At 40.4% G+C, this 24480-nt stretch overlaps 1 protein-coding gene and 1 long non-coding RNA gene across 5 annotated transcripts in view; both read left to right on the top strand.

The window, feature by feature from the left end:
• Positions 1 to 1989: 1989 nt before the first annotated feature.
• The window catches only part of CTDSPL (CTD small phosphatase like), an 84666-nt gene continuing 62175 nt past the window's right edge, over positions 1990 to 24480 (top strand). For 2 of the 4 annotated variants that reach the window (XM_056338676.1, XM_056338674.1), the window contains exon 1: positions 1991 to 2256. In XM_056338676.1, the coding sequence (XP_056194651.1) occupies positions 2181 to 2256 (76 nt within the window). In that variant the 5' untranslated portion in view covers positions 1991 to 2180. Of the gene's footprint in view, positions 2257 to 2890; positions 3076 to 24480 lie in introns of those variants that run through there. The other 2 variants (XM_056338673.1, XM_056338675.1) reach the window with 2 other exon arrangements.
• LOC130149250 (uncharacterized) lies at positions 3087 to 24480 on the top strand. Its single transcript, XR_008821843.1, has 2 exons — positions 3087 to 4383; positions 4474 to 24480. It is a non-coding gene; the product is annotated as an uncharacterized LOC130149250 (long non-coding RNA).

Genomic DNA, 24480 nt, shown 5'->3' with positions numbered 1-24480 from the left:
ACTAGATGGGCACTACCACAGATCAGAAATTCCTCAGTGCTGGGCCCATAGCCTCCCTTCATGGTAAAGCTCTGCAACAAGAACAGCTGCTTGCTGTTGGTGGAATTAAACACAACAGTCATTTCTGCAACCTAGCTTGGCAGTTGAAACGCCATGTTTCTGCTACTGCTAGGTAAAACTGTTCAGAACTACATATATATTTTTATGTACATATTTTTAAAAAGCACACAGGCAGTGGCTTTCTCTTTTAGGGCAAAAAAAAGATAGTTGTAGCTACTGTTACTAAAATTCACATCACCTGGGTCTATGCCAGCTACAGAAGGATTTTCCCCCAGTTAATTAATGGAACTTAAATTTATATCTGTCCTTTTTGTAGCAAGGTTGCAACAGAGACTTGCACATGAAGTATTTTTTTCTAGGCAAGAAAAGAGGTTGCAGTTCCTTATTTAAATATGCCACCATGCTTTCTTAAAGGTTTTCTCTTGATTTTGCACTCTGACAATCCCATAAAAGAGCCATTTTTCCGGGTGGGCTCCCCCACCTACCTTCCCCAGCATCAGGGCCCAGCCCCTGGCCAGGGGCAGGGCCCTGAGGCAGGCAGGAGCAGGGCAGGCAGCTGCACCGCCTCCCGCCGCACACAGCAGCACTGGGAATTCCTGGAGAGTCAGACATGCCTTTTAAGATGCTCTAGGGGAAAAAAAACAAAAAAACCCCCAAAAAACTCAAAATCCGAAAATAATAGTGTTTTCTCCGAGAAGAGCTGCCAAAGCTGCCCTCTGTACTTTCTAGTTACACGCTCACCTCTGAAAAACACTTCACGGCCACCTGTAAAAATATTTCATTCCCCACCGGCCAAATCGCCTCCTCGGGCGAGTAACGCCCGTACCCGAAGTAAACCAGCCCCCGCGCAGCCCCGCACGGCCACGGGACAGCCCCTGAGGGGGGGAAATGGCGCTCAAACGCCTTCCCGCCTCCCGGGGCGGCCGCGGCCCCACCCCGCACCCCGCCCGCGACCGGCAGAAGAGCCCTTTGTACGCCACGACAATGGCCACCCCCCCCGCCGTCTCCGCAGGCCCGGTCCCGCCGCAGGCCCGGTCCCGCCGCGGCCCCGCCCCCCGCCGCGGCCCCGCCCTCGCCGTGGCCCCGCCCCGTTGTTTACCGCGCAGCGGGGCCCGGGCGCTGCCCGCTCCCCGCCTCCATGTTGGAGCGTCCCGCGGCGCGGGGGCGGAGCGGGGCGGGGCGCGGGCCGCGCCGGGCGGGCTGACAGGCTGCGAGCGCGGCGGCGGCGGCGACGGCGGGTTGTGGCGCAGCGCGGGGAGCGCGGCCCGGCTCGGCCCCTTTCCCCTCCCTTCCTCCCCTCGCACCGCGCTTCCCTCCTCGCCCGCGCACGGCGGCGGCCCGTGACCCGGGAAAGGGGGGAGGAGGAGGAGGAGGAGGAGGAGGCGGAGGAGGAGGGGGCGGCCCGGCGTCGCTCCGCCGAGCCCGCAGCGCTGCCCGCGGGAAGGGGGGTGGGGGGGAGGGAGGGCCGGGGCGGAGGTGTGAGGGGGGCCGGGGCGGGGGGGCGCGGGGATGAGATAGGCGCGGAGGAGGGCGGCGGCGGCGGCGGCGGGGTATGTAGGCGCGGGGGGCTGTGCCGGGGGACGCGCTCGGGGGAAGGCCCCGCGGGGCGGCTCAGGTGGATGCGGGGGGCGGCGTGAGGCGGGGGCTCGCCGCGGGGGGAGGCGGGCGCGGAGGGCCGGGGGCACTTCCCCCGCCTCGGGAGGCGGCGGCGGCTCCGGCGGGGGCTCGGGGGGAGCGCTGCGGAGGGCTTCCCGGCGGGGTGAATTGGATTAATTAATTTTGGTTTTAAGGGGGGGGTTAATTTGTCTCACCCCCCCCCCTTCCCCCTCCCCTTCCCCCCCCCCTTCCCCGTGAAGAATTGGCGCCTGGAGGAGGCGGCGGTGGCAGCGCTACCGGAGGGGCCCCTGTGCACGGTGCTCCCCCTCCTCCCCCCCTCCCCCCCCCCCAGCTTGGCATCGCTCCTGGAAGAGTTGGGTTTTTTGTTGTTGTTTTCTTTTTTAAATACAAATCTGCGTGTTGATTTTTAAACAACAAACAAATCCCACCACCACACACCCCCTCCCCGCACACAAGCCTGCCTCTGGGAGGGAAATAGCCAGGTGGAATCTCACTCTGTTTCCATGGACAACCCGTCCATTATCACCCAGGTGACTAACCCCAAAGAGGAGGAGATCCTGTCCTGCACTCAGGATAAAGGTGAGCTGCCTTCTTTCTTTCTTCATGTATTTTTTTTTTTGGTTTGTTCGGTTTCGGTTTTTTTTCCCTGGAAATCGGTGCTTAAAAATGCATGTAGTAACAACTTGCATTCTTCAGTGACCATATAATCCTCTCTGGCTGCTGGGAATAGAGGAGGGTTTGTTGGATTTGGTTGGGCTCTTTTTGTGGGATGAAGATATTTGCATGAAGGTCTCGGAAACTGCTTGCTGGATACAGCTGAGAACTTGTTACAGTGCTTTAACTATGGAGTTTAATCAGTAGCTATGTAAATAAAATACTCTTGTTCCTCGAGGGTCGGCGAGGTAACTTCGTGAGGTTGTCACTTTGCAGTTAGTGCCCTGTTTCAGGGAAAGGATACCTGTGCTGGATGTGTTGGAAAATTTTCCAATCTCAGCTGTAAAGATTTAATCCTTCCCCCCTCCCCCTTGCTTTTTGGAAAAAGGTTTCCTGATTACTCTCTACTTGCCTGCATTTCTCCATGCCTCACATTTAAGAATCTGTGTAGCTTTCAGGTTTGCTGTTGGAGGATACTTAGACGTCTCAGAAAGAAACATGGGCTGCTTTTAAAAGTGGGCTCTGTTTACTCTGTAGATAAACAGTTGTTGCTTGCGTAAGGCATCACATTTGGATTGCGTTTTACTCCAAAATAAGACGAATCCAGCTTGGCCGGAGGAGCTGCTGCTTCTCAAAAGTCTGCATATTGACGAAATCCCTTAACCTTATTTCCTTTTGGAAGCTTGGAGTGGTCCTGGGCTGCAAGTGGTTGTGCCCTTGCAGCTGGCAATGAGGAAGGCATGGGTAAGCAGCAGTGTTCAGGTTCTGGGGAGTTGTGTGTGATTGCTCACAGATCTTGGAAGTTGAGTGACAAGTTTGTGCTTTGTTACAGGCAGTGCTGGTAAAAAGGGGAGAAAGGACAGAAATGAGAAATAGTGTGGCGATATGCCCTAGTAGGTATGGTAATAGACCTCTGAGTGGTTTTCTAAAAATGGAGATTGATATATCTCCCCCTAAAATCAATGCTTTTAGTACCCAGAAAGCTTCCATTTTTATGTGACTCATCTTGTAAATACTGAGGGGTCCTGTATCGTTGGAGAAGTTGATCCCTGTTGCTTTCAAAAGGCTGTATGTGAATTCTCTTGTCTTCTCATCTCACCCGTGGTGATTGCAGGAGGAGTGTGGAGGTAGATTTAAAAAAATAAAAAGCCGTCAGGTTGGGAGGTGTCTAAACAAAAAAATATTTTTTTGTTCAGTATAGGAGTGCTGATGTAATTCTCTTTAATTCACATAGCTTGTGAAGTGATACTTCTGCCACAATGCCTTGTTTGTCTCAAGACGTGTTTACCTCTGTTTTGGCAATGTTGAACGTGGGGCATCTACAGTCAATAAGGTGCTGGTGCTCTGCCTACGATGTCTCCTAAGACCGGGTTTGGAGTAAACTTACGTGATTCTGTGCTCAGATGTTGTTATGACTTTAATGGCCTATATTGTATGTACTGGAAGAGCTTCGCTAATATTGTCAGCAGCTGGTTGAAATTTTAGTGTAAAAAAGCCAGCTGAGGCAAGCAGGAAAATTTGACAGCTTGAAAGAAGAGTAAGCATCCACATCAAACAAGTGTCTTCAGAGTCGTCGGTACAGTGAGCTACTCTGTGTAGCGAAAATATGCATATAACTTGCATAACTATGCAGTAACTTGCATAATATGCATTGTGTTCTTGCTATTGGTTTGTCTTTGGCTCGGAATCATGATGGTCTTAATTGCATAGCAAGGGCTTTTCAGGCTGCGCGTTAGCAGGGGAGGGCTGGCAAAGAGTGGAAGGAGAGTAGTTGGAGTTTGAGGCAAGAGGGGACCTCGGCATGATCTTAATACAAGAGGTGGATTAATGTTTTTTCTCTGTGTTTTTTTGGGGAGGGTTTTTTGTTGTTGTTTTTTTAAATGCTGTTGAAGTGCATGCTTTGGATTGACTCTCTGCTCTGTGGTGAGATTTTCCAATAGTGTCAGAACAACTTTTGCAGAAAAAGAATTGCAGGTCTGTCCATCCTGCGCTCTGGAAGGAGAGTGCTGCTTGCTGCTGCCTCTTCCACTACAGGTTTTCCCACTGCTCAAGGTACAGAGCTTGTGAGAACCCGTTGCACTACCTACTTTCCTTTCTGGTTGCATATCGCGTCACTCAATTTTCTGTTACATTTCTTAACAGTTTTAGCAAAGCCTTTGGGTTCGGTGAGCTCGCAGAGAGCCTGACCCTGAAACGGTGAACACGGACAGGATCTTAGACACTGATGTTTAAAGTGAATCTTCACTGCTAATTCAGATTGAATGGAGTATATTGGTACAAAATGGCAAACAAATACTTCAAAGCGCAATGAATTAACTCTTTATTTAACAAATACAAGAATCACCTGAACCTATCTTCTGAAATTTTGCGATACAGTGAATTACAACAGCACTGTACTGTGTGAGCAAAGGCTGTCCAGTTTAATGAAAACCTGCTTTTCCCTTAGAGTTTAGCGTTTGGCTGCAGAAATATGCTTCAGGGTATTAAGTGGCATGTAGTGGCTTCGGGAGTCAGGGTTTTTGTAGGATTTTTGGAACCTTCTGTTGCTGTTTCTTATGGAAAAAATTGGTATTTTTCTTTAAGCTGGAGAGAAGCAGTTTTACAGTAGCTGAGCAACTGCTAAATAATGCATGTGTATACCTTCCAGTGTTCAGTTTTTTTCCCTAAAATTTTCTGAAGCTTTTAATCAGCCATGAGTTCAGCATTTAGCTTGATTTGTTTTGTAAAAAATGCGGTTTATGTTTTTAATGCTTATGCCCAATTTCGCTTGTGCAAGCGAGCGTGATTGGCAAGAAACAGAGCTGTTCTCTGGTCCTGGGGCAGTTAAGGTTTTAGGTTAATACTGTGCTGTACAAATAAAAATGCCTGAATATTTTCTTGCTAATCCAGATGTATTAAAAATTAGCTTTTGAGCCAAGTGAAGCTGTGACAGCTCGTTAAAAAGGAGCTTTTTTAATACTAAGATGGGATTGTTAACATCTATTCTTAACAAATTGTAAAAAATTTCGAAAGTGGAAAAAAACAGATCTTGGTAGGTGAACCATTCCTGAGTATGTTGCCACATGGTGGTGCACTGTATTTAGTTGTCTGTCAAAATGAAAGCTGAGCATGGAAAGTTGCTACAATTATATTGTATTATTATTGTAACGTTTGTTCTGAAATGCCTGTGGTGGTCATGCCTCCGGAGGTTTTTCGTCCCTGTCTATGTTGTTAAATTAGTTCTGGCAAACAGAAACTTACTTTCTCCCTACTGGAAGTGATAGTAGGTGATTAAAGATATTTTGAGCACTAAATTCATTGAGAATTGAATTCCCTGTTTATTTTTTAAGTAATGAAAGTGGTAATTTTTGCAGAAGTATTTTATGTTGTGGTCATTTGGCACTTCTGGAAGTTGGAAGCATTAACAAGACTTGTAACTTGAAATTAAAATGGGGGCTTAAGTTTGTGAAAAGGGATTTATTGGATCGCCAATAAAGGAGAGCAGCTAAGAAAAACTATAGATGAAAACCACAAAGAAAAACTGAAAATCTGAATCCCTGCATAATCAGTTCTACAGATAAAATAAATTGTTTATTTTTATAAGGAAAGTATTAATTCTTATTAAGGAGTTGAACAGTGACCTCTAATGTAAAATCTATACAGTTAAATGTAGAAAACAGTGCAGTACTGACAAGTCTTTGCACTGAGTGTAATGTAGAGAGCGTGATCATTGGTGGGTAATAGGCATTCAGTCCAAAGAAATGAATTTCTTTATTTTACCTACATGCTTTAATTTGATCCTCATAAATGATGCAAGTTCTTTGACATTTACATGTGCCAAGTTAAGTAGTAGCGTAATAATAGTCCAGTCCTCCTTTAGGTATCACCCTCAGGCTGTGGTGTTGTATTTTCTCTCTTCAGATACATCTGTCCTGACTTCTATAAAATTTGTCTGTCAGCTGAGCATCTATTGTCAGTTATTTAGAGTAACTGAATGTTTTACTGTCCCTACAGAAGTGTATTTTATTCTGCAATAAATTATTCGAAAAAGGTTCACAGTGGAAACTAAATCATTACAATAACAGTTTTTAAGATCTCGCATTAAAAGCCAAAAGAAGTGTCCTTACTGTGTCTTCAGTAAAAATAATTTTGAAAACCTATGAAAATATCTTGAATACTCTTTTTTGCCATTACATCACCTGGATTTAGAATACTCAAACATGTGAACGTATGTTAATGTTCCTGAGACATTGTTTCAACAAATTTTTATATTAACTTCAGAATTTTAACTATAAACTAGTGTTAAAAAAAAAAAAAAAAGGTGTTTGAAGCCACTCCGGCGCTACATTGGAATGTGAATTGCTCACAGAGGATAAAATTTTAAATCATTAACTAATGACAAAGCTGTTATATGAAACCAGAGTAACCATACAGTAGGTTTTATGTACCAGGGAGACTGTAGTAACCCAGGATTTGATTTAGGGTAGCAGTTAACAAGCTGAAGTGTGCTGACAGTAACGTGGATGATAATTTGCATGAATATCTAGTATTCAGGCCATGTCTGTAAGCTGCAGCATTATCATTTCTTCATAGTGCATGTCATCTCAAATTCATATTTGTTTCAATGCAGTGATTTAACTAAAGTGTTTAGAAGTTTAACATGCCTTTAAAAAACCAAGGTTGACCTACATTTTGTCAATTCAGTATTCAGAAATGCAAATACCATTTCTGACATAATCACTGAAATGCAGTGTGATCGATGCTACACTTTCAGAATTTAAGCTGAATATTCCGAATAAGCCTTTGGATGATGGGTCTATGTTTGTTTCTTTAAAGTGATAATGAAACTAAAATGCTGAGAATGTGAAAGCTAAGAGAAATGGAACTCGCTTCCCTGGTCAGTGTCAGTGAAAGATGATATTTCCATTTGCCAGGTAGATGGGTTTAACTGTGGTAAGCTTATTTTTCCATCACAGAACACTTAATTTATGGGGTTTACTATCTTGTAAAAATCATCACCCAAATATAAAAATGGTTGCAAATTAGTTCTAGCCCACAATTTTTGTATATGTTGAATCTTAAATATTCACTCAGTAAGCAAGTGTGCCTTTGTTTTCTGCTAAATTTTGGGTTGGAAGAGCTGTTGGTAATGATCACTAGTTGCTCAGTATCACATTTTCTATTAAAAGTCTAGTTTCAGGCAATCCTGGATATGGAAATATTAACCCAGGGAGTGAACTGGTTCATTACTCGACCCTACCTGACGGAGGATTTTGCATGGATTTCTTTGAATTATATTTGAACTATTTCTTTCCACAAGATTTAACATTTTCCTTCCAAAATAAAAAAAAAAAAAGGAAAAGCAAAGCTTGATCTACAGCCTTCTTAGGTTTTTACCCACTGTGTGGATCAGTACTGGAAGATGTGGTTCATCCCTCTTCCTGCTCCTCCCCTTCCTCCTTCCTGCCTGAGGGATAGATCTTGCTGGGAGAGAAGATAGGCATGTACATAGGACGGGTATGAAGTCTTGGTTCTTGAGGGCTGCTGGGCCCCTATGGGGGCTGCTAATAGGACAGGGAATAGGTTTAGTGTCTGCTACAGGCTCTTGACCTGCTCTGACCCCATCCATCTTCGTACTACTCCTGGGTGGTGGGTACTCTCATGATGAAGTTGGTGGGTCTCTCCACCAGTTGGGTGGTTGTCTGTGTTCCCTTATCCCAGTTCATAAGTATTCCCAGAAAGGGGAAGGAATCTTCCAAGCTGCAATAAGAGAGTGGTTGATAGAGCTGAGCAAGCCTATTTAGATCTTTAAAGACCACATCTGGATAGTTAGTAAGGGTTGTATACCATTTGATTCCTCTTAGAAGTGGATACCTGGCTTGAAAATCATAGAATCATTTAGGTTGGAAAAGACCCTTAAGATTGTAAGAGTCTAGCTGTTAACCCAGCACTGCCAAGCCCACTGCTAAACCATGTCCTGAAGTGCCACATCTACACATCTTTTAAATACCTCTAGGGACGGTGACTCCACCACCTCCCTGGGCAGCCTGTTCCAGTGTTTGACAACCCTTTTGGTGGAGAAATTTTCCCAATACCTGAAAAAACTCGCAAAAATTTTCAGCAGCATCTCCGAAGTCTTCATGTGTCTATTCTGTTGAATGATGCTGATACAAGCTCATCTTCCTGGGCAGGAGGCTCAAACGGGATGACATTGTATCAATGGGTTTAACTGCTTTGCTCAACTTCAGATCTTTTTGTAAGGGGCTGTGGGCAGGCAGAGAAGAAAGATGCTTTTTGTGCTGTAATGTAGCCAGAGGCGTTTTTAAGAGTTTCATGTTGGAAATGTTAATATTCTATAAACTCTGCTTTTGCCAGAGTTTCACGGGAACTTGCTTTATTTTTACTTGGAGAGGTTAAGGTGTAAAATGGACATAGATGTGACAAATATGGAAGCGTAAGTAGCATTTAAATAGATCAGAGTAAAAATATGTTCCACACTGTCTACTGTGGTACAATTTTGGCTTCTTTTTGTATTTCTAGAATGTTTGCTATAAGAAAAAAATCCCAACAAAGTCAGTCCTATACGGTCCTTTCAGGATCAGCTACTACTGTGTAATATAGATACTAGTGGTAAAAATACCACCTTTAGACAGATGAGCAGAAAAAGTTCTGTGCATGGTGTTGGGCCTACATAAATTTTGTAGGCTTTAGTCAATGTGTTATCAAAATGAACACTCACAATAAAGTGCCAGATGTTGTTTTATTTGTACAAGATAATAAAGTATAATTTGGAAAAAAAAAAAAGACCCCATTATTAGAAGCGATTGGCTGTACTAGAAGCTAGAATTCTATTATCTAGAAAATCTGTTGAGTTAAATCTGAGTATATATATATGGTAGATGGGTTCTAAGGATGTTGCGATTTTTTTTAAAATGAGATCTTTTTCCTTATTCCTTTTTGCAAGGAAGAACTATTACTCTCTTCTGAGTGTTATAAGTAAATTTAAAGCCTGACAGGGTGAATAAAATGCCCCAGGACATATTTTGTACAGAGAGCTACCCCGAAAGAAGGATGCCTGGTTTGTCAAAACCTCTTTTGTATGTAAATTTAAAATTTTTTTATAAAATTCAGAACAGTTTTGTAGGAAACAAATATTTTATGAACATCAACCTGAAGTTACAGTTTGTATATTGATGATAGTGTTGAAACTCAGATCATCTCTGGTGAGTAACTGATTGGTCAGTTATGTCCGTTGTTTTCTGCTACTGTTGCAGGACCTTCTTATTTTCTTGGTAGGAAGTGATGTATTGATTTTCATTCACCACAGTGCTCTCCCCTACCCCTGCAGCTGTCATGCTTCCTGAGTTGTCTTCCAGGATTCCCAGCAGAATTAGCAAGTTAAACTCATTTTGCTGTTTCCTTGTCTGCTGTAATCAGCAGTAAGATTTTCAACTTTCTTGTTTATTTGATGATTTGCAAAGCTTGGTTATCTCCTTGGTGTATAGCACTGCTCTCCTGGCCTCTGGGAGTCGGAGGGAGGGATTTGTCTCCAGCACATGGAGATGAACTAGCCTCGGGGAACATTTTGGGGTAGATGGATTGGTTTTCATCTTCCTTGCTGTCAGAAAGAAATTCTTCCACAATGGGTGCTATTACAGTGGACATGCGTAGAAGAATCCAGGCATGTTTCTTTCAAGTGATGTTCATAAACAAATCTTTTTAAAGGTATGAATTTTGTACAAAGTTGTTCTCAGCGTGCATTTAACCATTTGGATGCAGTGCTGCTTTAGTTTTGTCCACAAAAGCTTTTTTGTATATACATACCTGAATACCTACGTACTTGCATGGGTTACCCATGAATGCAAGTACATGCGGTTACTGGGGATCTAATCGGAAAGCTTTAGTAAAGTTCAAAATGGTGGGCATAGGTTTTGAAGTTGTAAGGTTTACTCAAACTGTGAAGTCAGCAATTTTTCCTAGTGATAGTTCCAACAGAAGTATTCCATTCTGCAAAGGAGTGGTTCATAGTGACATTTTCCTAGAAGATACTTAATAATTTATACTTGCTTCAGCCAAGCACATTGAAAGATCTAATATTTACCACCTGGAAAGATTTTAAGATTATAAAGGATCTCACTAAACTTTAACAAAAGCCTTACCAATTTTTTTTTTAAAAAAGGACTTATGGGACTTCTTGTAAACAAAAATTGGTTAAAGACCTACATTAACCGTTTGCTGAATACACTGTAAAGCAAAGCACGTCAGAAAAAACATTTTAAGCATGTCTTTTGCAGGGATTTTTGGAGTGAAGCTTTGACCTTTGGTTGGTTTGTTTTTCTTTTTTTAATTCTTTCCCTGGCTGTATTTTGCTTTCTTGCCGCTTTCTCGTCATAAGGTTCTGGACTGCAACAGCTGCCTCTTCGTGCTCTGATGCTGAAGTTTAAGGGGCTCAGAGGTGTTTGGCTCTGGTGACTGTCTCCAGGGTTAATTCTAGTATGAGAAGCTGTAGTAGATGTTTGGGGGTGAGATAGCGGTAATGAGGAACCTCGAACCATATTGCACGGGCAGATTAGCCCCTGGCAGGTTGGCCAAAATGACATAGGAGCTAGCTTAGGAGGAGATACATTCTCTCTTTCTTAACTCCCTATTAAAATCTAGGAAGATAAGGGTCTTCCATCTTGAGTCAGATGCAGGATCACTGCCACTGTATAGCAGCTTTGGTAAAGCAAAGACACTCATTTCTTCTTTGTAACTACCAGTTAAAAACCTTGAGTGAATGTTGTGCTGTGTTTAAAGGGAGGAGATGCATGAAAAATAACCAGTATAATAGAGTAAGTATGCCAGGACTCTCCACAGTACAGCACAGCTTCAGAATTACAGAATATCCCATTTGGGTGAAAGTAAGCATTTGCTCACACATTGTACAGATGACCTGCATAATCCTTGAAGATACGGTTGCCAAAATAGTTTATCTGGGAATTCCTAAACAGAATTAAATGACAGCAATTTGCATTTATTATAATAGTAATCTTAGGAAGGTACTGAAAAATAACATTATAAAGGTACCGATCATGTTTCAGCATATGAATTGTGTGTCAGTAGGGGAAGGAAGGGGAAAATATCTTTACACAGTGACCAACTGAACATGTCAAGTATCTGCACTTGTATTTATCATGAACTTTCACCAACAATCTTCCTGCAATGGATTATGTGTGCTGGAAGGTGATTCGCTCCACCAAGCCATTTGTTGGCCAGCTGCCAATTCTCATGACTTCTTATATGAAGCTGATTTTGTTGAGAATCAGTAAGTTGAAAATTATTTGAGAGTTTTGGAAGTGTGGAGGGGGAAGGTTATGTTAAACTGAGAAAGTTTACAGATTATATAGATCTACACTGATGATTTAGATTAGATATGAGGGAGAAATTCTTCCCTGTGAGGGTGGTGAGATGCTGGCACAGAGCAGCTGTGGGTGCCCCAGCCCTGGCAGTGCCCAAGGCCAGGCTGGACGGGGCTGGGAGCCACCGGGGCTGGGGGCAGGTGTCCCTGCCCATGGCAGGGGGGTTGGAACTAGATGGTCTCTAGGGTCCCTTGCAACGCAAACCACTTTTTGATTCTACACGACTCTATGTTAGTTGGGGAATTAAGAAAAGAAAAGGAAAAGAGTACTGAATGCAATCTACAGTGCAATTCATTTGCTAATGAGACATTGACATAAATTGAAGAGTCCCAGAAGGAGTGGGTTTACAACATAACTGTAAAACAATTTGCATCTGTGTAGAGGTCTCTGCTTATCCACAAAGGAATGAGATTTTAAGTGGATTTGTTTAATCGGGTTTATCTGAGTACATAGTTGTGGGGCTCCTTTTTCCTCACATTTCAAAATCTTGTGTCTTTCTGGAAGATTCCCTCTTGTGTTGAGATTAAAGATGTCAAGGATATAAGTATGGTGAGGTTTAATGGAGAATGAAAGTGAAACCATAAAAAGAAACAGAGAAATGTCCCTCAGAGTGGATTGAATACTTGAATGTTTCTAGCTCCAGGCTATCGTGATAAAACTGACAATTTGATGCAGACTCTGACCTGAATGCTTTTTTTTCCTACCCCGTAAGAAATTTGAAACACTCCAGCAAATTCTTGATATCTGTATTGGAAAAGGATGCTTACAACTTAGACACGCTAACATTACTACAAAGAGCATTTACTGTTGATATTATGATTGTTTGAGGCAGGGGAGTAGTGGTATGTCTGTAAGTCTTTTGGTCTTGTTGGTACCCACCATGCTACCCTACAGTTGCTGCCACTTTTTTTTTTTTTTTTGTAAACATGTCATGGCAGGAAAAAGGATAAAAATTTGAACAAAACTGGAAATCAAACTTGGCAGTTTTGAAAGAGGAATCTCTTCAAGTCTCATTCCTGTATTTACTTGTACTATTATTGCTGAACTTTATTATATTACCTGTTTGGCATTGTTTGAGCAAGGAAGCAAGTTGTTAGAGCAGAGTGGTTTTAAAAATGTCACTACCTTAGTTGTTTCAGTAGTGATGGACTCTTCAATACCTTAAAAATACCTTTTAAATCCAACAGTTGTTAATCTTAAACATAGTAATGGGATACTTTTACTCTCTCATGTTATAAGACTGTAATATTAACAAAAGGAGAAAAATGTGCTTACAGACAACACCTGCCTCAGGCGTAAGAAACAATTTCAATAGATTCCTAAGGACCAGATGCCCCTAGATCCATCAGAAAGGTACTGTTTCCATGAGGTGCAGAATAGCACTTAGCAACTACCATACCACATCTCAAGAAACAATGAGATCAGGAGGAGGGTTTCACTTTATAATTTCTGTTCAAAGTGTTCTTTCAGGATATGTACTAAACAGAGAGAATGAAATTATGCCATTTCATTTGGCACTGTGCAATATGCTAGATTAAGCCCTGAAGTGCAAAACTTAGTCTTGAGCTGGCACCACTGTGGTTCTGTTCAAATACAGTTTCTGCAGTGGCAAATTCCTGTTGCACCAGAAATTTCTGGTTCTTCCCTCAACAACCCAAAAGTGTTTGTATCACCAAACTGTTCAAATAGCGCTTGCAGTCTTCCTAAATTGCGTATCTAAAAATATTTATTGGATCTTTGCAACCTAAAACATAATTCTTCTGTGCTCCTAAAACCAAAAAAACAATACATACACCCCCACACACCAAAAATAAAGCAAACAAACCAAAACCAAGCAAACAACAACAAAATCCCAGTAATATTAGCAGGGATGTAAGCTGTGAAAAGAAACTAATCACAAACGTCTCAGAAGGCAACCTTGTGACGATGACCAGAAAGGATTAGCAGTACGATTTGTACTCAGTCTGTACAAAACATACTCCAACCCCTTGAGAAGGTGTGATGTTAGTGTACAAGGTTGTGCATTTGTTTGAGTAGTGTTTGTACTAAAATGTAGAAGTAACACTGGTTTTGTTTTGGAAATAGGTTCAATGGGTACTAAGGAAAGATAAGAATAAAATAGGGCTGCGCTGACTCATCACAGAATATGCTGAGATAGTCCTAAATTCAACATCTTAAGGTTAATAATCTGTTTCGTTTAGGCTTTGTTTATCCTTTGTGCTGTGGATGGGGTGATGTTGCAATTCACTTTAAATCTGTAGAAGTACATAGGTAAAAATTCATTATTTTGTTTCAGCAAACAGTAATGTATCTCCTACTTACCAGAATGCTTGGTTGTTTGGGTTTTTTTCCTTTACTAATGGTGCAAGGTTGAAGAATGTTTCTTTTGGCCGATTTAAATTACCAGTTGGAGTCAAGGTGGGAAAACAAACCCAAAAATTGATGTGGTGTTTTTAAACTATTTTCAAGTAATTGTCAGCCCAATACATGCTGTTCTTAAAAAAAAAACAAAAAACAAAAAACCAAAAAAACCACCAAAAAAATACCAAAACAAACAAAAAACAAACCAAACAAAACAGCTCTGCAGTTTTTTATTGTGAAGATGATTTCTTAAGTCCCACTGTAGGTGGTCTTTGCATCAGAGCCTTCAAGTAACAAATTACTTTTATCTTCTCCTCTGCTAATAAGGTCAGTAAAGATTTCTTTTTGGATAATAGTGGCTCAGTTTTGAATGCATAATAGTTCTGACTGGGGAACAGGTTCACAGTTATCACCTTTTTAATAGCTGATTAGGTGATAGTCAGCTAGCTGGCTGTTACAAAGTATTTTACAGAAGTAAACATTTCTTGCTTTAAGACTGTATGTTTACAGCAGCTGTGATTGTTTGGGAGTCTGTAGCCTGTGTTTTTGGTTAAATAGCTGATATAGTGGTGCAGTTGTGAAAATGAAGTACCAAGTCCAGTAGGCAGATGTCCTTTGAAGGCAGTTTTAGTTTTGCTTTCTATTTCTTCTACAAAGCAACCAAACATTTATTGATGTTTGATGATCTTGTGCTGTAGCAAAATAAATACTGAATAATTTCCTAATGGGATAGGGTTACTGTTTAGACCCAGTATTCAGAAACACTTTTTTTTTTTTTAAATAAATCTCAATTTTACTAAGTGGCAATGCCTATAAATTCATGTGTTTTCTTTGCAAAGTCTGCATGGGTTAACTCCTCTGTAAACAATTGTTTTGCGTGTTAAATAATAGTAAAGATGTATTGAGCAAGAGAGTTGAATATGAACATGTTAAATTCTTGGTTTGTGTTCCAGTGAAAAGAAGCATCGAGAATATACTAGTGAAGTCACTTTTAAATTCTAGAAAAAATTAAAACATGTCAACTGAATGGCGTACTCGGATACTTAACCTGAAGATACTACTTTGGCAGTGTTTGGGTAGAACTGACCACCAACACCCTTCCCTCTGGAAAACATCACATCTATTCATAGCACTTCCCAGAGGTTAAATGAAGCCCTTGGAACAGTCACAGGAAATAATACCAATGTGCTCTTAAACCGTGACCTTTTGGTCAAAGTGGCCAAATATGCTACTTCTCTTGATTACTGGGAGGACGACATATAATTATTCTTGCCCTGTATGGAGCCGGGAGGTGCCAGGAGGTGTCCCAGGGCCCTTGTGCTCCTGCATGGCCATCACTGACTCCCCTCCCTGCTGGACAGGGTTTTTTGCTGTGTTTATTCACAAACACCACCTGTATATTGATTTCAGCATTTTGGTTCTTTTTGAGGAAAAGCTGAGCCAGATGTTCTGTTGTCCATCAGCTGAGGATGCGTAACTGAGAGAGATGGTGTGCTGCTCATCTTTGATGCTGTTCATTTGGCAGTATTTTCTTAGAAACAAGGCTTTCTGCTGTCATAGTATTTTAAGTACAGTCATTTGCCTCACTTGGAGGAGTTCTAAATAATGCAATACTTAAATATCTGGTAGATTTTTTTCAGTCAGGTACTCAAGCTGTTGGTAGCAATGCTAGAAGTGTTTTCATGTTTGAAAAATAGAGATGTTGCTGTGCCTTACCAGGTGGTCAGAAACAGGAGAATTTCCTTCCTTTGGTCGATAAAATTAGAAGTTGGGGCATCTTCCATTTTTGTCAATGTGTTTCAATGTTTTTCGATTTTGTTTTGTTTGGTTTTTATGAAGTCTGTGATACTCAATAAAAATTGTCATGTGTGCATGTAAGTAAGGTGAGTTTGTTTTAATAATTGGTGGAGGAAACACAGATGCTTGTATGATGCAGTTGATTGCACTGTTGTAGTTGTCTGCTTTAGGATGACATAAATTGTGTCCTGGAGACTCCATTAACAGTAAAGGAAGTGTGCACAGTTTTTCACTGACCTCCATGCTTGGCTGTGTGCAAAGATAGGTGGAATGGAGTTCAGAATCCTAATTTGACAATTTTGTCATCAGCTCTGCACACTGTACATGCCACAGTGGTGTTTGGCAGCACTGAAGTGTAACCAGGGATACAGACTTGCAGAGTCCCGCTGTTTATCTTTAGCTCCTCTTCAGAGGAGGAGGAGGAGAAGAGGGAGAACTTGGCAAAAAAATTTCAGCGGTTGGTGGTGGTGTTCTGCTTCTCTAAGTTTAGCAGCATTGGGGGTGGTTGTTAAAATGGGCTTTCAGATTTTGAAACCTTCTGTTCTGAGCAGCATTAAGTAACTTGGTGCTTCAGCACAGTGGTAGTCTTGATTATGGTGCAGCTTCCAAAGCCAAAATACCTGGCTGAATTTAATCAGTAGTTCAGTAAAAATGGAAGAGATTTAAAAGCCTTCCCTGTTGCAGACAAGAATTGCGTAGTTCGCTCACAGGCAACTTCAGGCAACATACTCAAATTGCAATTTGTGGAAATTTCATGTCACACAGAAGTCCTGTCGCTTTACTCCATAGAGGCAAACCTGAACTCAGCATCAGCAGTGGCTTGTTGTTTTGCCGCTGTAGAGAAACTTCTTGTCTGTTACACAGCCAGGAGAACAATATAGAGGGTTATGGAAAGGCTGCATTATTCCAGGGGCCTTTCTGACTGTTTTCACACTTCTATAGGATGTTAGCAGATCTCCCAATGCAAAAAGCTGCAACTGAATTTGATAAAGTACCACCTCTTCTAATTCCTTCTCTGATGGATTTTGGTAGCTGGCTTCCTGAGTGAGTATTACCAACATTTTTATGTGCTTACCCTTCAGCATTTCCACAAAATCTGCTATAATTGTCTGTTTCTGAATTTACTAAGTACACTTGCAAGACTGTGATCCTTTGCATAATTATTTTTTTAAAGTCTTTGTAAGAAACTTTTTAGTTCCCTGCTCTCCTGTAGTCTGCAGCATTGAAGGGGAATCAATACAGAGTTATGGAAAGGGGGGGGGATTCATCAGGGACAATCACTAACATTGGTTATAGAAGGAAATGGGATGCTGTTGCGGAAGGAAAGGGAGAGATCACACATACATAAGTGTCTCGAGTGGATTCTGTCTGGATTCATCTCTTTATGCTTGCTGATAGCCCAGGGTACTGCTAAGACTAAAAAAGAAGTCTGAAGTCTGCATTCCATTGCAAGAATTGCTATACTTCTTTTAACATATTCGGGAAGCATGAATTTTCTGCAATCATAGCAAAATCAAATTTTCATAGCTCCTTAGAACTAAGACTTTGTATTTTTTTATAAATTTCCTTTGACTTAGACTTCAGGTTGCTTGCATCAGTAGAGGGAAGTGGTATGAGAAGCCTTCACAGAGCTGCATGGCCAAGCCTGGGATGGGGTTCTGACCAATACTCTGCTCACAGGGCTTCCATCTTCCTAGTGCCCATTTTCCTCCTTTCGTGAACTTAAAGCTGTAATATATTGGAATCTTGTCTCATTGATGCCACAGGTGTGTGGGGTTTGGCACCTGTACAGAACCTCATTTGTGTGAGTTTAAGCTCTAGTTCAAGGGGAGGCATTTTAATGCAGGTACTTGCTATGTGGTTTGGGTTGGGGAGGGGGTTGAATTTACAGCCAACTTGAACCTTCTGTTCTGAAATTCTACTTCAGGACTGGATTAAGTCATTCCATAAGCTCAGTGGTATGATTTTAATGGAGCTGGTCTGTGATACTAAGGATAAAATTTAGCTCACTGCTGGGCTTTGTCACAGTAAGATGCATGATGAAAGTTTGCAGTTTGGTGAGTATTTACAAGGTGTTTAGCAATTGGTGAGATGCTAACAGTTTTCATCATTTTTTTTCCTGTGATGTGATTGGGAAGGTGGTATTTTTATTTCTACCGGCAAGCTATGGTACTGCTTGCTCTACCTTTACTATTAACATCCTGGGAAGTAACTTAAGGGAAAGAGAATGATGGTAAGGATCTGGAAAAGGAAGATAGGGTGATATTTCTGAGGTAAACAGAAAACTGAGAAAAAGGAGAGTAAGATAAACTGGTGGAAAGATGCATGAAAGCTTTTAAAGTATTCAGTGTGATGTAAATGTCAGTTTAAAAAAAAAAACACCTTTCAGATGGTACACAAGCCCTTTCTAGGTTTTCATATTTGTCAGTATAGTTTTTCAAGATAAAAATACTAAGCTTTAATTTTCTGCTACATAAAAGAATGTAAAAGAAAAGGCTTATTGTTACACAAGACTGGCAGACTAATATTAGAAAAGGATTTTTTTTTAAGTAGGAATTTTTTTTTAACCCATTAGTAGTATTTCAGCTGTTGTAAAGACTTCTATATATAACATATACAGGAGCGCAAACTATAGATGTTAATCATCTTTACGTAGCAGGGTTGGTTGTTGTGATAGGTGGTGTCCAGGCTCATGGCACCATACAGTAGTTTAGGTTGGAAGGGACATCTGCAGGTCCTTGCTCAGCGCAGGGCTGAGGATGCTCTTGAGTCTTGCCCAGTCAAGTGTTGATTATCTCCAAGGATGGAAGTTTCACAGCCTATCTGGGGCAACTTCTTTTAGTGTTTGACCGCTGCAGTTCTTAGTATTTAGGAGGAATTTATCCTGCTGCAGCTTGGCTTTGTTGCCTCTTCTACTGTTATTGTGTATGTCCAAGAGTTTCATTCCATCTTTAGGTTGCTGTATCTGCTTAAAATGTTAATCTAGACATACAAAAGAATAATTAAATACTTGCTTGTCTGATGTTTCCCTCTTCCTCAAGCAGTTCTCCACTCACTTAAATACAATTCATCTGCAAAGAGCTTTCTCTTCCATTATGTTTGCAGTAATTTTCAGTTTAAAGTCAGTGCTTCTGTTCTCTCACTTGCCTTGGCTGTATTTTTTCCTAAAGATAGGAAGATGCTATAGCTATAGGTTCCTCACTTTACAAAATAATACAATTTTGTCATGCTCTCATATACTCATTTAAGCCATTCTTTGGTTTAGCATAATCACCTGTTAAAAGTATTTATCCTACTGTGCATACACAGTTCTTAAAATTTTCTAGAATAAACAAAATCCCACTTTAAACAGTCATGCTGTGTGTCAAAACTCCCTCAAAAATGTTAAGTCTCTTGGGAAAATGGAACCTGAGTACATTCAAAGGGGATGCTCTTCTTTTTCAGCACCCTCTTGTTGGAACTTACTGGTTCTTGAGACACTGTACCCAACTTACTAATTGTTTTAATAAATGCGTACTGTTAATCCATGAACTTTTCTTAATTGCCCAGTGACATATCCAGAAAAAATATTTTGATAAGGGTGAAGATGCACCTCTGCTTTTATGACCATGTGTTGTAAGTGTTGCATGTCTGAGCTGTAGTTAACACCCCCATGTACCCACCCACCCCCTTTTAATTGGGTTGATTCTCTCCCAGGGGAGAAGATGGGACTGTATGGTCAGTGGCAAAGAGTTCTGCCAGTTTTAGCAGACTCTGTAATTGTGGTTTTACATCTTCACAATGTTAGGATAGGGACTGTTGTGTGTTAGGGTGATAGCTACAGTGTTACAGTAAGTAGGAAGCACACTTCTACAGTGTTACAGTGCTTATATGTGTTCATTACCGTAAAAACCAAAACAAAAAGCATAGTCTCTCTGGAAAACGAGAAAAGGGTAAGCTTAAGAGATGCTGTTAATGAAAATATTGCATTGGTTCCTATTTCAAATAGAGCAACAGCATGTACTTTCTTCAAAAATAAAATTTCCCAAAAATGGAAGGTTCGATGGGAAACCCAAAACCTTTCATGGCTTTTTTTGTCCACTTTTTTGTGGATAAAAATTCTGTTTGAGGCCATCCTACAGAATGCCTAGAGATGCTTAGCTATGGTTGTATACAAACTATTTTTTCTGGTTATGTATTTATGTGAAGGTAATAATGGTTTCAGCTAAGCTTTTCAAAGATGGTAAGGGATAAAATGGTATGTTGTTATTAAATTACATGTGTTTTTCACTCCTTGATAAACATATTCCTGACTATGTAGTGGTCTCACTCCTGAGTAGTTTGCTGTTGTTACACAGTGTATACTCATTTGATCTTGAAATCAACTTCAGCTTGTCTGGTTTTAAAACATAGATGAGATCCTTTGCCTCTAAACTTAACTTTCTCTGCTTTAAAACTTGGTAGGTCGTAATATCCTGCAGCAATGTTGCATGGCAGTTTGATATATTTTCTGGCGACCACACAGAATCTGAGCCTATATAATCTCAGTGAGTAGCAGTTATGATAATGGCTCTTACATAGTACAGTATGAATGTGAGGAAAGTGGGTACTAGTCCCTCCAGAAATGACATGATGATCCATAAACAGCTCTGCGTTCCTGAATAAGAAGCTTAAATAGTGGGCTACTTTTGAATAAATTGCCACCTGACAACTTCTGACATTTTTTTTCTGTTAGATCCCCACCACCCCACCCCCACCCCCCCAACTGTATAATGATTTAAAATAGATTTTGGAATTATACTGTAAGGTGATATGTGAGGAAGTCATGTAGAGAAGATTCAGTTTTGAAAGAACAGCAACATAGAAGACCTTGGTGGTTTGGGGTACTTTTTCAACTCTTCTTTCATTCTGCCTGTTACTATTTTCTGTGCCAATTATGTCTTACGTCACCAGGAAGTTCTGCAGGTCGCACAAGAGATGGGAATGTCAGGCTGGAGTTGGTATCCTTCAAAACATTAATCTTTACTCCAATAAACTGTTGCTAGTATTTGCAGTTAACACAAGTCCTCTTTTCAGTGCTGTGCTTCCCAGATTTTCCTCTCTTGTAAAACTGAACCACTGACAGTCATATCTGCACAAAGGGGCAGGGAGAGCAGGGGTTAAAGATTGCAACAAGGGACAACTTAGCCCTTGCAAAATGTTCTTCTCGGGTTACAGAAAATTACTGTTAAGACTAAGTAGGGATTTTTTTGGTGGTATTAGTGCTGGAGGTGCTTTGTATTTTTTTTTTTTTTTTTAACTGTTGGGTAGAATAATCTCTGCTGCTTCACTTTAGCTTTCCCAGGACGTGTAGGATGACAGTGGTTTAGGTACCACTTTTTGACTTAACTTCTTATTTAGCACAGAACCTGCAGAGGTGATATAGCTTAGTTCTTCATACAACCTGCTGTTCACACAGCCTCAGGAACTATTATTGTTGTTATTATGTCACCTTAGCATTTCATCAGAATACCATGAACGTTAATTTTCAGCACAGAAAATTAAAAAAAAAAATGTCTGGTAGATACTGCTGTAGAAAATCTGTACCTCATTGTAAAATTTCCCCTGAATCCTGTCTTCAAAGAAAATAAAATACAAAATTCTTTCTGTGTCTCCCAATAAAATTCTGACGTATCCTTTCTTTAGGTTCAGCTTTACCTTTTGCAGTGTCTGTTGTTTTATTGCTGTAATACCAATTAGTCCCTAAGAAGCCAGCTCTTTCCCTTTAAACTGCATTGTGATAGTAGGTTGCTTATATTCTGTTAATTCTGTCAAATAAAACAATGTGTGTTAATTACTGGTTTTGTTTCTCACATAGTTGAGCATACAGCTCTATTACACTCAATAGCATGTTTTCTGATTGTTTGTTTTAGTGACAGTATTAGTATTTCACTTCAGTGTTTTAAGATTAACATAATCATTAAGCTGTGTAATAAGATACAGTCTTTATTCTCATGCAGTGAAATGGCAGGGGAAGGCAGGGCATAGTTTTGTGGTTTATTCAAGAAAAGTAAGAAAAAGCAGATTAGCCAATTACTTGGCGTTCTCTGTTATGGGATAGCAAGGCCAAAACTGAAGCATTTACAGTAAAACCCATGTTCGTGGGAGTGGATTATTTTTCCATTTTTTGCCAGATTTGCAAAACACTGAATGTTAGTACCAAAATAATCTTTGTAGCTAGTTTTTGCATATTTGGGGACACGTCTTCTATGATTTACCAGCAGTATTTGGTATACTTTTATAATATATTGTGCTGTTTGTCTCCAGTATGGTTAAACAGAGGTGACTCTGATAACTGCAATTTGGTAGATTTAAGAGTTGAGTGTCTTTGGTTTTGGAGGCAAGATATTAATCTTTGATAACATATTTTCGATGTGTTACTGAAATTCATTTTGTACACTAGCTCTGCTGCTTTTTTCAGTGTTTGTTGTGAGGCTCTTTTCAGCAAAACTTCTGTCAATGATAGCCCCGTGGAAGCGAAGTAGCAGCTAATCAATGTGTGTTTTATCTGTGGATTTAAGTGCTTAACTTAAATGGAAAATTGTTTTATAAAAATGAAAATCTTCCCAATGCAATGTGACAAGCTGCTGCAGCCTCATCTTCTCTGTTTCGTTGTGTGTGTTTGGCTCCCTTTCTGGGTGTAAGTTTAAACAGGAGTTGTCAGACAGAAGAAAGGAAGAAAGGTTGTGTCTTTTGGGTTTGTCTTTTTTTTTTTTTTTTTTTTTTTAATCATTATGCTTCACAGGGCTTTGCCTTTAAAATGTGGTTCCACGTGGAATACATCATGGCTGTTTCTCTTGTGGCCTGTCATCGATGGTGTATTCTCTTCAATTACTATCTTGACTAGTACCCGAAAAATGTAAGACATTAGGCTATCTGCTAGTAGTGTTCCACATTGTTTAGCATAAAAGTATTTGGAAATCCTGTACTCTGAAGTATTTCAGAAAGGTTGCCTTAAAAGTTCTTGAAATGTGTGTGGTCCCTCTTGGCACAGAGACCTGGGATGTGGTCCTCGTAGTTGTACATCCTGGTCTGCCACTGATAATTGCTTGGCTTCTTATTTCCTAAAACAAACAGTATGTTTGGAGTGTGGTTAATAATTATTTCTTAAACTGCTGTCCATGAAAAGCTGTTCTTAATGTGAACCTGCTTTTTAGTAAAAAAGGTTACAGCCCTATTCCTTTAAAAAAAAAAAAAAAGGGATAATCGCGTCACTTCCTGGAAGTATATAGAGTCTGACTCTTACAGTCATCTTCATAAATTACAATGGTTTTCCTTAGGATTCATCCTTTTCTTCCCACTCTCTTCTGGACTTCATGAGCTACCTATAGACACAAATGTGCCAAACATTGTTAATCATTGTGGTTGCTTTTACTGGAGTCTATAATAAGACATCTCATGGCTGAAAGGTGGTTGTACATGTTGAAAAGCTGATAGATGAACATGTCACCATTGACACGAAACATTACAAATGTGCCTGTAGTCATTTCATTCATCACTACAAATGCGATTCTCTTGATCTGCTTGGCATGCATATATATGCACAGTGGCTGAACGGATTTAAGCATGCCTGTGTGTCAAATGATAGTCTAGATGGAGCATGGTGGTAGAAACACTTCTTGTTACAAGAGACAGTTGTAAGTTCAGGGGCCTCTGTTAGCTCTGCTGCATGATGACAGTGGTTATTTGGTTATTGCTTGGAACATGATGGGAAACCATTGGTGTCCATCTGAGCTGTAAGCATCATTGGTCTTGAACATTTTGTTTCCTGTTATATTTGCATTCCTTGAGTTCTGCAGGTTTTGGTTGGTTTTTTTCATGTTTAAGCTTCCTGTTACTACGAACATTTGGACATACGTAATGCTGTTCAGAAGTAGTCCGTTTACAAAAACTATAAAAAAAAAATCAACCTGGGACAACCACAATAAAATTTTTATCAGTTCTTGTAAGGAGACATAATATTGGTTAAAGTGGTGGTTGATTGGTTTATATTATACTATGTAAATAAGGGAAACTTTAAGGAAATGCATAGGTGTTTCACTGACTGTGAAGCCTGTGGACCTGTGTTTTTTACTAATATGCCACGTTATCTTCAAAGGTTAATAAAGAAACAATACAAAATTGCGTGAAGTCTTTTTTTTTAATATATATATATACACACACATATATATCCTTTCTCCCAGGCATTTGAGTTCAGAATTAATTTAGAAAAAACCTTAAACAAAAAAAGCACTAACCCCCCACCCCAAACAAAAATATTTCAGTGTGGTTAGTCACAAAGTGGAAGCATTGATCTCTGTGACAGCTTTCTTAAAGGGAGCTGGGCACCTTTGCAACTCTGACAGAAAAGGCTATAGGCAGGTCCTCATTTGATCAAAAGGGGAAACGTGCCCTGTTGGAAGGTGCTTGTATGGGGATTTTGAGCAGAATTACAGATTGCTTTTGTGTGTTACTGCCTGTGGCACTTAATAAACCCTGAAAATACTAAAATTGCCTGCTTAAGAAAGTGAGAGTCATCTCTTAAGGATTAATATGCACTTCTCAAAATTACTTCCATATTTTATAGAGACATGAAGATTTGTTACAGCAATTATTT

Source organism: Falco biarmicus, chromosome 4, assembly GCF_023638135.1.
Source record: "Falco biarmicus isolate bFalBia1 chromosome 4, bFalBia1.pri, whole genome shotgun sequence".
Taxonomy (NCBI): Eukaryota; Metazoa; Chordata; class Aves; order Falconiformes; family Falconidae; genus Falco; species Falco biarmicus.
This window is presented reverse-complemented; position numbering and strand designations above follow the sequence as displayed.